The 17,239-nt window shown below is 42.1% G+C and overlaps 1 protein-coding gene across 1 annotated transcript in view; it reads right to left on the bottom strand.

Annotated features, from left to right (window-relative positions):
* GAD1 (glutamate decarboxylase 1) overlaps positions 1–17,239 on the bottom strand; it is a 42,358-nt gene that overhangs the window by 1,820 nt on the left and 23,299 nt on the right. The window contains 10 exon segments of the mRNA XM_043577016.1: positions 615–704; positions 2,256–2,363; positions 4,737–4,886; positions 6,015–6,093; positions 10,185–10,249; positions 11,422–11,538; positions 13,073–13,127; positions 13,351–13,430; positions 13,514–13,629; positions 14,783–14,895. Of these exon segments, the coding sequence (XP_043432951.1) occupies positions 615–704; positions 2,256–2,363; positions 4,737–4,886; positions 6,015–6,093; positions 10,185–10,249; positions 11,422–11,538; positions 13,073–13,127; positions 13,351–13,430; positions 13,514–13,629; positions 14,783–14,895 (973 nt within the window).

Here is a 17,239-nt window from a genome sequence, read left to right as displayed (position 1 = left end):
GGTTAGTAACCAACGACTAAGTCTATCCTATCATAAATTCCCTCAGAAACTACTGTGTGACTGAATTTCGAAAGTCAGTCATAGAACAATGATAAAATAAAAAACAAAAACAAAAAACTCTTATGGGCTGCAACACAAATTAAGGCTTCTGAATAATCCAGAGCCCAGGATACTGTCTGGCACATAGATTATGCTCAATGAATATTCGTTAGATGAATAAAATATTATATAAATTAAGTATTAATACCAACAACTACAAATAATAAAATCGATATAGAAATCAACTGGAATGAAACAATATTAGAGTAGACTTGAACTTAAAAGATATGTTAACAGGCACAGTTTAATACAGAAGTTCCCAGGAATACCCATATCATTCGATTGCCCTGCATACCGCAACACCAAACTGAGACAGGGGTGCGTTCTTTAGAGGTTCCCGCTGTATCTGAATCACAGCAAGGGACAATCCAAAGCCAAAAAGAATATAACAAGATGGCTCCCTACTACCCCAAGTCTTTATTTTTTATTTCTCTTCCATTAGAAGGACACATAAAGTGTTCTGACCAGCCAGAGAAATTGCAGAGGGTTAGATGAGACAAGAAAAGAGTCCATACCCTGTGTAGTTTTTCCCGTCGTTCAGGGCTATCTGGAATGCCCCTGAGGCTTTGTGGAATATACCAGAAACAGACATTTGTATGCTCAGGCTGCAGAAATTTTCACAAGCAAAGAAACAAAACAGAAAACTATGAGAACTTGAAAGAAAGCTATTCCCAAACCCCTATGTACCCTTGGTGGAAGGTTCTCAGACCAAAAAAGAAAACAAAAGAAAACAAAAAATCCCACACACATTAAAAAAAAAAAAAAAGAAAAAGGGCTTCAAGTCCATTTTGAAAGCATTGTTATTTCTATACTAGGGAGAACAATACCTAGTTTGTCCAGTCATATCTGGCAAGAGAGCGGTTTCCCATAACCAATTTTCTAGATGACTATATTTACCACTTTTAAACATTGAACTGTTAAAAAATCATTACATTTGGGTAGTTTTTAAAGAGTATTATTCATCTTGCCATTTTGTAGTGCCTCATATATAGAAGATGCTGGACACAGTTTATTTTGATAGTGAATATTTTGTGAGTTTTATTATATTAATTCTGAATCTTTCGTTGATTAGTCAGGATTATCATAATGAATATTAATACCAGCTCTAAACCATAGGACAGACCTCACTGAGATGCCTAGAACTGTTTAGTGTCTCTGTTCTAAGAACTCCTATCCTTTTAGAGTTCTTCTGTATTCTTGACATAATTTTTCAATTTCCTTCCTAGGCTGCTATTTGCTATCACTGTGCCTTCCTCTAACTGGCTTGAGACATCACATTTGTCTCTAATCTGCTAGTAGAATGTTTAAAATAGTGTAAATGATCCATGTGTGGTCCCATAGGTGAAATGCATGAGAACGGTATCATTAAGTTGAACCGCTCAGGGCTTTTTCGTCCTCGTCTGGTGACTCTCTAGTGTGTTCCTAATAGCTTAGGCTGCCTGACAAATAGACTAAGTTGAATGGAGGTGGTGTTATATTATAATGGGTTATGAGTGGATTTCCTTTTATTAAATACTATATATTAAATAAAAATCCTTTTATTAAATACTATTCCAACTTCCTTTATCCAACTGAGAGCTCCATTAGGGCAGAGACAATATCTGTTTTGGTCACTACTATATAACCCAGTTCACGGCATAGGGCCTGGCACAAAGCAAGGATTCAGTCAATACCTGTATGACAAGGATCTTATTATGTGTAATGTGGATATGAACTCAGAGCAGAAGCAATTTTATCTTGCTCTCCTCATAATGAATCTATGTAAAGTAGAACTTCATTTTAGAACAAGTCTTAGAAGACAAGGATATACCCATCTTTTAAGCTTCATGGAACTGAGAAATACTTATCACGAAGTTCAACACAGTGATTGATAATACACACCCAGGAAAGATAAAGGATTCAAACATGCCAAGGAAAGACTTCTTGTCTGCAAAGGACTGGTCAAGAGCTGGACAATTTTAGAAAAGGCAAATGGCAAAAGTCATTCCAAAGCTATCAAAAGAAAAGCTCATAGACACAGAGGGAATTAAATGAAAAGTGCATAAAGACAAAAATTCAGAAGTAGCCTCCAGCAACGTGGGAAAATATGGCTTCAGGAGCATCCCTCATTAGATTTTCTGGAAATGCTGTGCATCTAGTCCATGATGACAACTTACCTCACCATCGAAAACCATCTCAAATTCTTCTCTGTTTTTAATCTTGGCATAGAGGTATTCAGCCAGCTCCAAGCATTTGTTGATCTGATTTTCAAATCCCACTGTGCCCTGGTTTAGAAAAAGAAAAGTCATGTTTGTTGGTGATGGGTTGTATTTTCCTGTGACGGGCGTTTGAGAAAGCTATGCTGACCTTATCTATTGGAAATACACGAGAGTATTCTTGGAGATGGTTAAAAAGAACTGCTTAATTAAATGAGTACAGTTTCTTCACAGCACTGCACCCAATAATATGAAGTGTGTCTATTTTGAAGGCACTCTAGTCTCTGGGCAGTTATTGTCAATAGGGCTTTTAGCTTCCCTCTAGTTACTCACAGCCTGGATCTGAAGCCTGTTGCTAGTTTGCTTTGGGATCGTGGTACTCAAATTGTTGCCTATGGATTGAGGACAGTCCACAAACTGTAACTGGTGCAAGATAATGTAAGAACAGAAATTGAGGGGCGCCTGGGTGGCTCAGTTGGTTAAGCGTCTGACTCTTGATTTCAGTTCAGGTCATGATCTCACGGTTTGTGAGATCAAGCCCCGCTTCAGGTTTTGTGTTGACAGCATGGAGTCTTCTTGGGATTCATTCATTCATTCATTCATTCATTCATCTCTCTCTCCCCCTCCCTCCCTCCCTTTCACTCACAGTCTCTCTCTCTCTCCCCCCTCCGCTGCCCCTCCCCCACTCACAGTCTCCCCCCCCAAAATAAATAAACTTAAAAAAAAAGAAATTGAGATTAAGCAGTAAGAAAACTTAATATAATTTTGACAGAGTAATTTTATGTCTACTGAATCTAGTTTTAAAAATTGATGTTTAAGTCTTATATACTTTTTACTTTCATTTTTCTAGTAATTTATCTTTACTGTATTGGTCCATGATAGATTTAAAAAACCCAAACAACCGGTTCTTCACCACAAATAGTTTGAGAAATATTACTTTAGAACCCACCTTTCCCGGCAGTAAGTCCTAGCCAAGCATGTCCCCAAACTCCCTGGCAGGCTATCTTCCATATAACAGTATTATATCCCTTTTTGGTGATAGGCAGGCAAGCAGATGGGGAAGCCATTGGTCTCCGTACATGCCCTGAGATTCCAACAGCTCCAGTTATTGACAAACTGGTTGAGCATGAGTTTCAAAAACCAGCACAGCTGATTAATAACAGCGGCATGGGGGTTGTTGAGTGGGTCAGTGTTAACAAGGGGAGCAGACGTGCAAGGCTGGCTTGTGGATTGCTAATGGGCCTGGGCAGAGTCCAACACAGGCAAAGCATGAGCCTCCCCAAGTAGTCACTGTTGAGTGTACACCTTGTCCAGTCTATTTTCCACTTGAGAAAGAAGCTTGCACCAGGGTCTCATCTCAGCAACCGATTCGCTATGAGCCAAACTCCCGGCAGACGGTTCAAGAGGTTATTGTCAGGCAAAATGAAGACACAAATTACTGATGTAAGCCACGTGGCCATTATATTTCTAAACGATAGGGCTCCTTCTCTTCTTGCAGTGCATGGCTATTTATATGCTTAAAATACCCATGATTACTTGGTGGTAGAAATCATATTCAGACTATTTCTATATTAAGACAAAATGACTTAATGAGGGGAAAAAAAACTAATAATCCATTAAATCTTTCTACCGAAGAAACATTAGATGAGATGTATCACTGGAAAACTTCATTGTTTTGGTATTAGTAGACACAGTTTCAAGTGTGGAAATTATTAAAACTAATTTACAGTAGGTAAGTAAAAACAACGGTTGCAATAAAGAGATGTGACATGAAAATTGCCTTTACTTGATTGCATAAAAATACTTTTGAAACAAATAGTCAAAGTGGTAATCGCCCTCACCCAAATTCGGGGGGAAATTCCAAGTTTGCTTTTTGTTCCTAGACACAGAAAGGCAACTTGAAAAATTAATAAATGCAGACACAGCATGCCTTAGCCTAGCAGCAGGATTTCTCAGAGTAAAATATGCATTTTCTAGAATAACATAAAAAGTACAAATAATGAGAAAGCCATTATTTAAATAGAACTAAAAACTGTCACATATAACCCATGATTGGAGTCCTCATAAGAAATTCAGGGTTCTGCATAGAATGACACAGTAATTTTATCTCTATCTCTTTCTCTACATCTGCACTAAATAATTTCAGCATCCCTAAGGATTGCAGTGGAAGTCCTTTTTTGGCATAATTTTTAGTTGTTATAAGAGGAAGTTACAAGAAAACTTCGTGTTAATTCAAATTGAGAACACAGAATGGAAGGAGGGAGAGTTTGACATAAGGGATAAAGCGATCTCATTCGCAAACAGAAAATACGGTTAACTCAATTATCTAGATATCGATTACACACATGTTAAATTATCTGTGATACACCTTTGCCTCTCTTTTGCCAGCCAGCCTGTGCAAATTGCATTTCTGCTCTCTTTCCTGAATTCACCCCTTCGTACCTTTGCTTTCCACATCAGCCAGAACTTGAAAATGTCCACGTGGCGGCCACACTGGATTGCCTTGTCCCCAGTGTCATAGGAGACATCATACTGTTTGTCTGGCTGGAAAAGGTATCCTGCACACATCTGGTTGCATCCTTGGAGTATACCCTATCGTGCAAATCAAGACAAATTTGCATCATAGGTCAAGACATAGGACAAGTTTGTATTCATAGGTCAGAGACGTGGGTGGCTTTGGAACAGGGCTGGTAGGTAGGAAGGAGGGACTTGGGATCACCTGCAACTTTCTTTTAAAGTCTTTATGAGGCCTTGCATTTGTTCTGATATCTTTCTTGAAAACCACCCTTGGAAAAACCTTTGCCCCTTTCTCTCTGTCACTCTGATTAGAAAATGATTTTTTTTTTTTTGTCTCAGATGCTTACCACAAGGGACCCACTGTGCCTCTAAGAGGCATTTAGAGACGTGTGTGGGGGGGTTTGGGGTTGTTTCCAAGACTGCCAAGTGCTATGGTGTTCAGTGGGTAAAGGTTGGGGATACAAACTTCCTGCAGGGGATGGGACAGTCTCAGGCTATGAAGAATTTTCCTCCCCAAAAGTGCCCCTCCCACCCCGAAAGTCTTCTAGTCTTTTCCAGGATCTCCTGTGATGTTACCAGACACTCTATTAGGAAAGAAGTAAGAGCCTGGGCAGGTTCTGGCTCCTACAAACTGGAGACAGATTTTTGGAATGCCTCGTGTGCAAACATTTTACTGGAGCGACAGTGCTTTGAGAGCAGGGTCTTATTATTAGATGCTTAAAGAACTAACTCATTTAACAGAAGCTTTTTAGCCAACATTCCTAGTTGCCCTAACTTGACATTTGTAGCTGTTGTTCCGCCTAATTTACTTCAGCTCTTGGGAACACAAATTCATGCTAAGAACCTGCAGTAGGTTCCAGTGAGCCCTTTTTGTATTCACTGAGGTGAGAATTTGCAGCTCAATTTTGTTTATACAAACGTGAAGGAACACGCAATGAAAAAGTGCCCTAATAGTTTCCGTCACTGACAGGGCCCTGAGTACTGAAGGGCAGGAAGGGCAGGAGCCAACGGGAGGCACTAGTTGGCTGAAGGCTGAGAGACAAGGGCAGGAAGGAACAGCAATGGTTGTCTCAATGGTGCTGCCAGTGTTGTGTGTTCGTCAAGTACTGCCCAACAAATAAAAATAAAACAACAGTCCATGCTTTTCTTGTGCCTCGTAAAGGACATTCGGGCTGCCAGCTCATCTTTGGAGGGAGTACAGACCTTTTCCTTGACGAGGATGGCCGAGCACTGCAACAGCACGCCCATCATCTTGTGAGGGTTCCAGGTGACTGAGTTGGCCCTGCAAGAAGCACATGATACTTTGAGAAGAAGGTGCAGGAGTCAGCAAGAGGCAACCGTCCTCTTGAGGAAAACACCGTCCACCGCAACCAGAATCGGTATATGTTTTAGATGCCTAGTCCCCCAAACTGACTAATCAAGGAGTAAACAAATATTTTGCAGGCAGTCTTAGGGGCCTAAGTTGCAGACTGCCTCTTCTAAATCACTGCTGTTAACAATAACTAACATTTATGAAGAACGTTTGTTATGTGTCCTATTGTCCCGAGAGCTTTACAGGCATTCTATCACTATGGTATCATGGTTAAGGAGTCAGGCTTTGGAGCCAGACCGCCCGAGTCTGAATCCCGGCTCTGACATTTGCTAGTTTGGGCAAGTAACATAACTCCTCTGTGCCTCAGTTTTCTTATCTGTAAAATAAGAAGTTATCCTTAACAAAGGATAAACGAGCAAATAAATACAAAATTCTAAGAACCATTCCTGAAATATCTACTTCTCACACCAACCCTGTGATGCAGCGACTATTATCGCCTCCATTTTACATGGAGAAACCGGGCAATGAAAAGGTGAAATACATCACCCAAAGCCAAATAGCTGGGAAGTGCTGGGGCTGAGAGTCAAGCCCGGGGAGACAGACTGCAGAGCCCGTGCTCATAACTCTTCCACCAGCCTGCCTCCCTCTGGGCAACAGACTGGCTTCTTTCTGCCTTCCCCTTCTTATTTACAAAATGGGCTGGTGATGCTGACCTAACTAACTACTTATGAGGTACTATGAAGAGCGACACTACTTATGAGGCACTACGAAGCAAGGAACGATCGGATCATTCTAGACTTTGACTACTTAGCAGCATTGTTGAAATGCCAAATGAGGATGATATTGCCAGTTTAGGCTGCAATGACAGCTCACCAAGCACGGTCTCCTAGCAACCACATCAGTCATTCAGACACAGTAAAATGGTTAAGGGGCACACTAGCTAGGACATTACAGAGACAACTAAGTGTAGTGTATGATGATTGAAACTTGGCTACCTTGCTTCAGTGGTTTACGGACTCCTTCCCAATGGCCCGGCCCACAGCTGGGCTCTGCACTTTAGTATCTGTGAAGGATGCTTTCCCCAGACATAGCAACTGACTCTGAATTCTACTGCCTCTGTTTCCCCTAGAGCTAAATCCTTGCTGTGAATTTTTAACCTCCTCATCTTGCTAAGGTCCTTTAGACGGAAAATAATTTAGTGGATATGTGACTATTGGGTGTTTCAAGAAGAAGTTAGGCCTGAAGTACTTTTCCCCTTTGTGCATAATAAGTTAACCTTTGTGAAAGAGACATGTGAAGAATTGTAAGAAAAGGTTACTAAATGTTTATTTCAGTAAAAATCATCAGTGTCGATCCGTATTTAAAAGAGTGGATTTAATCAATTAAAAAAATTTCTTTTAATGTTTATTTATTTTTGAAGGAGAGAGAGAGACAGAGCATGAGCTGGGGAAGAGCAGAGAGAGAGGGAGACACAGAATCCGAAGCAGGCTTCAGGCTCTGAGCTGTTAGCACAGAGCCTGACGCGGGGCTCAAACTCACAAACTGTGAGATCATGACTGGAGCCGAAGTCAGACACTTAACCAACTGAGCCACCCAGGCACTCCTAATGGATTTTTTCATAGCTATCATTCACTGATTCATTAAAAAACTCTATTTAGAGCTCATAAAATGTCTTAAGTGGTTTTTTGAATGTCTTAGAGGTCTGAAGTAAATGATTCTTTGCTGTTACAAATGTGGAGTAATAAGATATGATATGGTTTCAATTTCCTTTAGAAGACACATGCACTTTAAAATGTTAGGGGGTGCCCAGGCGGCTCAGTTGGCTGAGCATCCAACTCTTGATTTTGGCTCAGGTCATGATCTCGCAGCCATGAGACCAAGCCCCCAAGACGGGTCTGCACCGAGTGTGGAGACTGGGATTCTCTCTTCTTCCTCCCCAGGTCGGGTGCATGCGCTCTCTCAAAATAAATAAATAAACTAAGAATAAGTAAATAAATAAAATAAAATGTTAGAAAAGTCTGTGCAAAATGTTTAGGTTTTCCTTGACTCAAAGATGGAAAATGGAGATTGGCTGAGAAATCTAAGGCACAGTTGGACTCGTTCATCTACATTTAATTTATCATCCTCCAGGTCACAGCGTCATATAGTTATGCTTCAGAGAGCCAGTCCCACTCACCTTGACACTGGCCTTTCAAAACTGAACCAGAAGGGAAGAGGCACAGTAGAGGTAGCTAAAACTCAAGCCAGAGTCCTTACTGTGGGAGAAGCCGCTGGCATGCTTTCCCTACTGCCCGTCTACCTCTCCACCTTGGTCTGCTCTCACCTCTTCCACTTTGCTCCAGCCACACTGGCCTTTTTGGACGGTCCTCCAACTTGCCAAGAACAGTCGGACTTCACGGACTCTGCACTTGCCCTTCCGCCGCCTGGAATACTCTTTTATGTATCCTTGCTTCCTGTCTCCCTTTATCCTGGTATCCGCTGAAATATCATGTCCTCAGGAAGGTTCTCTGACTACCCTGTCTCAAATTGCATACCTTGTCCTCACTGTTATCTAACCCCACTTTATTTTTCTTTCCTATGAGACAGACTAAACGTGTCTTCATTTATGAACATCTACCTTACTGGACAGTAAGCTTCAGGAAGATTTTAAATCTCTTAGTTGATAATGCCTTCTGGACCCTGCCTTATTTTTCTTATGTGTACCAGCTACACATTTTTTAGAAAAGTGCCATAGACGGCTGGACTGAGGCAGGGAACTGAGTGTTCACATCCATACCTGCCTGGCTCCTGACAGGTGCTCAGCAAATATTTGCTGAATGAATAAATGAATCAAGGTGAGTTCATTTTGGATCAATACATTGGAGTCAGGTTAAAATCATATCTGGCTTGGGGCGCCTGGGTGGCGCAGTCGGTTAAGCGTCCGACTTCAGCCAGGTCACGATCTCGCGGTCCATGAGTTTGAGCCCCGCGTCAAGCTCTGGGCTGGAGCCTGTTTCCGATTCTGTGTCTCCCTCTCTCTCTGCCCCTCCCCCGTTCATGCTCTGTCTCTCTCTGTCCCAAAAATAAATTAAAAAAACGTTGAAAAAAAAATTAAAAAAAAATCATATCTGGCTTATGACTGCATTCTCTCTGATCAGAAGCTTCTGTTCTTGACACAAAATGTGCCAGGTTAGCTATAGCATGTGAGCACAAGAAGCAGCCTTAATTATAGCTGGCGGGGCAGAGTCCTGGTTCCCCAATGTCCAGGTGGAGGTGTCCTGGCAGCAATGAGTATTTGGGGAAAAGCCCAGATGGGTCTTGGTGCCTCCCTCCTCCTCTGGGAAATCTTCTTTGCCTCTTCAGCCACTGTAGGTGACAGGAGAGGGGACTGCCATTTCCAACGGATGCAAGATCCAAACATGCCAAAGGCTTTGACCACCAAGTGAAATCAGTAAATTGAGGAGAAAGGGGGAACAAAGTGGTGGGGGTGGGGGGGCGCTTCAGTTTGGAAGCTTCTGTAGAAATGGCTCAGATACTGGGCCAGGAAAAATAAAAAGTAGAACCAGTTAGAAAAAGAAAATCATATTTGGCTTAGGACGACCCACTGAACTTAAACGGTGAACAAGAAAAGTAAATTCATTAGATCCACTAAGTGTCTTACCCCTTTCCCAGCAGTGAATTTAATGAGACAAAAGAATGAAATGAATCAGTGCCCCTTTCTGCGCCCTTGGCAGCCTCTCATTTAGCCTCAAGATCCCTGCACTGCTTTGTTTCTCTTCTCTACCACATGGGCACCCAGAAATCACATCCACTGTAGTGCTTATCACATTGTGTATCAGTGTTTACATGTCTTTCTCTCATTTGTGAACTCAGGAGGACTCATTTGACTGGGAATCTTTTTTTTTTTTCTTTTTTCGTGCCTAGCATATGATAATTGCTCAAATGAACGCCTACTGACCCGATGTGGGCTTAGTCAGACTGAAATAAGACATTGGGAATCGGGGTAGGGAACATCAGTGGACCAGGCAGCACAGCTGTGCTTGATGGCCTGAATGAAAGGTGGCCCGAGCTCAGGCCCTTACCTTTCTATGCCACTGAGTTTGTGGCGGTGCTTCCTGGACATAAGCAGCCCACCGCCCCAGGCAGCCTGTGAGGACAGAGACAGAAGAGGGAAGGGGAGCAGAGACATTTAAGAATGCAAAAGCAATCACTCCACACTTCTAGTAAAATATGAGACAGAATGTAAATAGTGAAAAACGAAAGTCTGCTTGACAAAAGGAACCCACACTGACTGTTCAACCAGTGGCAGTTGTAATTATTTATCATTCGTCACTTCTTCAAAAGCTCCTTCAGGTTAACCTCAGAGCGGCTGTGTGACTGACACGAGTAAGTCGGGTCTGAGCCAATGGTGCCAAGACCCAAAGGCCCAAAGTGCTGTGGAAAGCCAGGGGCACTCCGTGAGCCCCAGCACGGCTCCGGGTGTGACGCGAAGGACTGGAGGCTGCCATCCGATTCTCCCTGGGGTAGAATTCTAAGGGCTCCCGAAAAAATTCAGGAAGTCACAGCTCTGCCAGGCTTGGAGGTCCCACAACAGCGAGACATTTCTGCGGGTGCCCCGATGCAGGTTTACTGAGCATCCGGGGACACCATGGGACGTGAGCACAGCCTTTGTTAGTTATGTGCTCAAAGAACTGGGCAGATTACCCAATGGTCCAGTTGTGAGAAGTTATCTCCATAAGAGAATGGAGAGGGAAGAAGGGAAAAAATACACCCAGTCACACATGTGGAAAATGTGTGTGTTTCTGGCAAAATTGGGGACCGAATCTCTTACTTGAGAAAATCGTCCTTACACTGCCTTATTTTTCCTACATGTAGCAGATACATGTTTGTTTTTAGAAAAGGGTCATAAATGGCTGGACTGGAAGCAGAGGGCGGAGAGTCCAGCTTCATGGCTACTTTCTATATACCGTATCTTGTACGTTTTTCCCTCTGAAACCAGCGATCTTCCACTCGGTAGCCATTTGTCTAGACAAAAGTTTGCTGGAAAGGTGGTGGGGGCTGTACCCTCACAAGAACCACAGAAGACAGCAGTGGGCCGGGGAGGAGCTGGATGAGTCCCAGGGGATGCACAGCTAGCTGTACAGTGCAAACCTGGCGTGAATGGCCGACGGGGTGGGGGTGGGGGCTGCAGAAGGGCTGAACTGACGTGATGCGGAGAGAGGGCTGGCTGGAGCATTGGGAGCCACTTGTGGCAAATCATAAAGTGGAGCTGTTTCCACCCCCAGACGGAGTGGCCGCTCTGTGAGTTATGGCACTTACGTCGACATGTAGCCACAGGTTGTATTTCTCACATATATCTGCAATCTCCTGTATGGGATCGAAAGCTCCATAAACAGTTGTACCAGCAGTTGCATTGACATAAAGGGGAACGTATCCCTAGAAGGGAAGAGAGACAGGCTGATTAGTCTTTTCAACCTTCTCCTTTCCACACGAAGTAGAACTGCAGTAGCATTTCCTTCCAGCAGAGATCAGCCAAGCGTATGCGGTGTCAGATCCTATGTCTGGGAGAATTCTTCGTTGGCCCATTTACTCATTCATTCAACAAATAGTTTTGGTGTCACATTTACGTGCCAGGCCTGCTGCAGAGCTGTAGGGGAATACAGCAGTGAATGCAACAGATGGAGATTTCTGTCTTCATGGGTTAACATTCTAGTGGGGAGTGACAGACAACAGACAAAATTAAACAGGCAAAATATACAGTATGGTAAGTAGAACTTACCACATAGTGGTAAGTTCTATGGCAAATAGTAAAGCAGGAAAGAGTAATAATAAGTGTTTAGAGTGATGGGCATGTAGCTCCGAACATCATCTGGGTATTGTATATTTTAGAAGCAATGATGATGTTCTTTTCTTTTTTTTTTAACGATTATTTTTGAGAGAGACAGAGCATGAGTGGGGGAGGGGTAGAGAGAGGGAGACACAGAATCTGAAGCAGGCTCCAGGCTCTGAGCTGTCAGCACAGAGCTCGACGCGGGGCTCGAACCCACGAACTGTGGGGTCATGACCTGAGCCAAGGTCAGACATTAACCGACTGAGCCACCCAGGCGCCCCGAAGCTATGTTTTTCTAAGTGTATTGATGTAATCATTATCCTGAAGCATCGTTTGTTTATTTAAAACACGGCGGAAGCTGAAATATTCATGAATAGTGGGCACAGTAAAATTTTGATGTGAACAAGAAATAAACGAGTAAGGAGAGTAATAGAGCTAAGACAGACTGGGGGCAATCTGGGAATCCTACGTCTTTTTCAAGTCCAGCTCCACCTATGACCCTTGCTCAGTCTGAGTGACATTTCTATGCATCTCCTCTATTGACCAGCAAACAGCTATAGCTGGAGAACGCGGTACAAGGATGTAACCAAAACAACAAGTTGGTAAATGCCTGACAGCTACCTGGCAGTCCCTTGGGAGTACATCTGTTCTCTGAGACTTTTTGTTTGTTTGTTTGATAGAATTTATTAAGGCTGATTCACCAAGCACCATGAACCATCTTCCAGGGCATGGAAGCACTTTGCTAAACAGAAGCCTAAAGCTAAAATGGTATTTGTATTTGTTAAATTGAAATTATACCTAACAAGTAGCAAGTAAAAGGCTCAATTAGGCTGTATCTTCCCGATGCTTGGGTAGTGGATTTATTGAAGTACATCAAACTAATCACTTGGCATAATAACGGTAGGACAAGTGGCTTAGTGACTGAATTTCTCATTAAAAAAAAAATGACATTGTATAGACACAGCTTTAAAGTGAAATCATTTCAGAAGTTGGAAATAAGCAAATACCTGAGAATATAATTTTAGAAAAACAACAAAATTATCTCTTATATTATCAGAGACCTTTATTGTCTAGGGCAGAAAGAAAGTATTTTTAAAATTTTGTGTTTGCTAGAGTTCAGGTGCGCCACAGGGTACATACCTTTTGCTTGGCTTCAAGAATTTTTGCCTCTAAATCAGCTGGAATTATCTTCCCCCTGTAATTATTAGAAAGGGAGAGAAATTAAAATGAAGAATCAATGAGATTGCACATGAGAAAAACTGCAGCAGCAGCAAAAAGTAATTTAATCGGATATTTTCAACAGGCCATTAGCAGCTTGGCACACTGTACTGAGTCAGTGCTTAAGCACAATAAAACAAATTTAACAGATGAACACATTTAATACATCAAGAACCTAATGTTCACTCTCCCCTGCCTACCTTTCATTGCACTTTATCAAAATCACATTGTCGGTTCCAAAGCCAAGTGCAGCTCCAGCCTTCTTTATGGAATAGTGACTCTGCAACAAACAGAGGTTTGAGGTCAGAAGTTAGACAGTTCCTTGTAAAACATCATAATCCATGAGAAGAGCACCCAACTCACATGTTCTGAGGTAAAGAGGACCAGTTTGGGAACAGCTGCCATGCCCTTTGTCTTAACTTCCGGGAAGAACTTGTAGCGAGCGGCCATGATGCTGTACATGTTGGAGATGGCTCCCCCTAAGAGCAAGAGGATACACGGGGAGGTGTGGAGCTCCATCATTATTGTTTCTAATAATTAAGGTTGAGCTGGTGTCTTAAGAGACAAGGGAGGAGGTCAGAAAGGGGAGGGACAATATCCGGATAGCTTTTGCTTCCCTATTGCCAGGGCTTCCCTCTGACCCCTTTGCCTTGGGAACACAAGTAGTCACACTCATTACCAAAGCCATCTAGGCAATTTGGCTGGAGGTGATTCATGTACTCCAATGCCTGTTCCACCTGAAGCCCAAACAGAAATACAAGAGGTGGCAAAGGCAGTGGCTGCAAAGAGACAGGTGAGTTACAACCTTCCTGCTTTCACTTTCTGCTCAATCTATTTACTGAACAAAGATGAATCTATTCTCTGAACGAGAAAGACAGAGAAAGAGAGACTAATGAAACCTACAGAAGGAAACAGTGACATTGCCTGGATACTCTTCTCAAAGAACAGCTCAACTGCGTTACTGAGTCATTTAGGAGAACTCTAAGTTTATTAAAACCAAACTCGTGTTTACTTAAATAAAGACATAAGGAGAACTGAGGTAACTACCTAGGTATGGCTGGCTAACACAAACTAATCACTTTTGCATCAATTACTTGACAATTAAACAGGCAAATTCATGGCTGACTTGAATAGCCTGGACAATTGTAATTCTTATTTCTTCTCCTCCCCTTGTACACAACAATCACGCCATCTCTGATACCATCCCACAGTCCTACTTACCTCTAAGAATATCTGCCCTTGTTTTAAAGATTCTTACTGTATCTACATCAAACTAGAGATTCAAAGTAGACACACTATTTTGGCTGCAATCGATTAGTCAACTGATAATCTTGATTCATTGATCCTCAGACCAATCAAATTGTTGTTGACAGACTGGTGTGGTGTGGCATGATTTGAACACAACCTTGGTCAGTTTGTATAGGTGAGGCATAGGCTCTGTTAGATAGTATGTATATAATGCAGCATTCTTGCTAGCCTTCACTCTGACGAAGACAGGGTAGGAGTATTGTAAAAAAATTCTTTTTAAGGTCATGATTCTTCCACAAACTCACTTTGGGTTTAGGGTTCTCAGGGATCCCAAGGATCCATGCCACAAATATCAAGGAGAGTCAGGAAAAAAGAGAAACATACCAGGAGAAAATATCCCATCACCGTCTTTACTTGACCATCCAACTATCTCCCTCATCTTCTTAAGTGTTATTTGCTCCATGAGGACAAATACTGGTGCAATTTCATATGTAAACCTGAAAAGGTGGTGAGGGAAAAAATGATCATAAAGAAGTCAAACCACTTATTTGGGGAACACAGATAATTGGTTTAATATTTGTACTTGGGATCTAAAAACAGGTACTCAAAACCACTAAAGCAATTTATTTCCTGGAAATGTATTAAGTCACCAATCATAAAATAGAAACCAGCCTGGGTTACCTAGAGAGGTGGTGGAAATACCTGCCCTGTGACTTTTCACCAACAAAATAGATTTTATCTGAATGGAATGTCTTAGATGTGGTCCACCCAGAGAAATAGAAGGAAGGAAAATGACTTTCTTGGATCTCCTTCACCTTTAAGATGTAAGACGATGCAAATGTTAATTGAAAAAATGTATTCTAAGTTCTACATAAAATTGGTTTGCAACTGACCGAAACCGACTGCCAGTTTCATACTTGTAGAATCTATAAAACTCAGAGCCAAAATCTATCTTTTAAAAACAATGTAAACATCTGAAACCTAACTGTGAATCTAATTGGAAATATTGACCCAGGTTTTAAAGATCTCAATATAATTATCTACATGGTTTTTCTACTAATAATCCCCAAGGACAGCTATGGTTCTATAATTCTCTGAAGTCAATATCTGTCAAGAATAATTACAAGTGATGATTTTCTAATTACCAATTATAAATAATAAGAAGATAGTCAACTGGCATACACAGCTGACTGTGGGTACCAGATACCTGAGCAGGCTAGCTTTGTCTTCTAACAAACTGATTTAGAAGTAGCAAGCCATACTCTTCTCAAAGCAACTGAGAACAGAAGCACAGTCAAGTAGACCAGTCACTGAAACAAGATTGTGGTGCCAAGGATAGGGTTTAAGAGAAATCAGAGAAGGTCCATCCACCGCAAATTAAGCCAGAAAACAAAAAGATATTTACTGACTTTGAGGCTCTTTGTCTTTCTTCTTTTTGCTTGGTATTCTTAAGCATTAGAGCCTATTGTGGGCTCAGCTCAGACCATGCTTGCTCAAGAGAGATTCCTAGATTGATTCAGTCAAGTGATATGGGGAGACTTTATCATTGATTAGGGTGTTTGGGCTGAATGCCAATACCGAGGACTAATGGGAATTCTTGTTGGCTTAATGATTTAGAAAAGCTGTTTGCAAGGATGAAATAACAATTGTATAATAAGCCAGGTGAAGCTACCAAGTTTTGATCATTGTTTTGCGGGGGGGGGGGGGGGGGGGGGGGGGGGGGGGAGTAATCAAATCAATCACTTGGTGGTAAAAGAGGACAAAGGGTAAAAGACAACAAAGAGATCCTGGAGGACCCTCAGGATATATCTGTTGGTAGAAGAATTCTGTTTCCAAAAAGAATATGTCCATTTTCCTTGGGAGGACCCTTGAAATTTAGGAGGAGGACCCTTGGAAATCGTGTTCAGTTACCATCACCTCTGGAGGTCACAATCATGCTTTGGTTCTGCTCTGAGCCCCATCACCGTAGCAACCAACACTCCCTCATGTCTGATGGCCTGATAAAGGAAGAAGAAGAGAAGGATTCCTGGTTTAGCCTGTGCTGCTGAGTGTACCAAGAGGCAAACTCATGATGTGCTTCTAACCATTCTTGAACAAATGTGGTATCAATAGCCACTGAGTTTTGCAAATGTTGGAATGGCAAAAATGTGTGTGTGGTGGAGAGGTACTGGTGTCAGTGTGCGTGCTGGAATCTCGCAATACCGAGTGAGAAGGCTCTCTGGGAAAAGGCAAGGAACAAATGGAATCATACACCACAATATCAGAACCTTATCGAGGATTAGATGAAAGCTGAGTTGGAGTCAAGTCAGTGTTAGATGACCGGGCAGGAACCGCATGGGGGAAGGGAGGATGGATGGCACTGAAGGCCAGGGGGTTGGTCCGGTTCATGATTTAAAATCAATTTAGGTCCCAGGTTTGCATGAATTAGTGATTCTACCCAAGGACCAGGAATAGGCCATTATGCTCAGGATTAGGAGGAAGAGTCTAGAGAGTTTGATCATGAGACTATTTGATCTCATCTATTTCAGTCTCCTTATCTATACCAGGTTCCTAGTTGCTAAAATTTTCTTTCAGTTTTGTTCAATAAATACTTATCGAGTGACTATTCTCTGCCAGGTAGCATCTTATATACTGAGGAAACAAAGATGTTAGATACCATTTCCAACTTTGGTGAGGAAGCTTACAAGGATGAATCCAGCATTTGTTTCTTGGCCTTGTTGCATCCTGTTTGACAGCCCCTGTCTAGGTCTAAATGACCAGTTATCCCACAGCTAACACCAAGCTTATCCTGATTCATGGCTTTAGTCCTGACATCCTCTCTTGGAAGCTGACAGATTGGTC

The sequence above is a fragment of the Prionailurus bengalensis genome, chromosome C1 (assembly GCF_016509475.1).
Source record: "Prionailurus bengalensis isolate Pbe53 chromosome C1, Fcat_Pben_1.1_paternal_pri, whole genome shotgun sequence".
Taxonomy (NCBI): Eukaryota; Metazoa; Chordata; class Mammalia; order Carnivora; family Felidae; genus Prionailurus; species Prionailurus bengalensis.
This window is presented reverse-complemented; position numbering and strand designations above follow the sequence as displayed.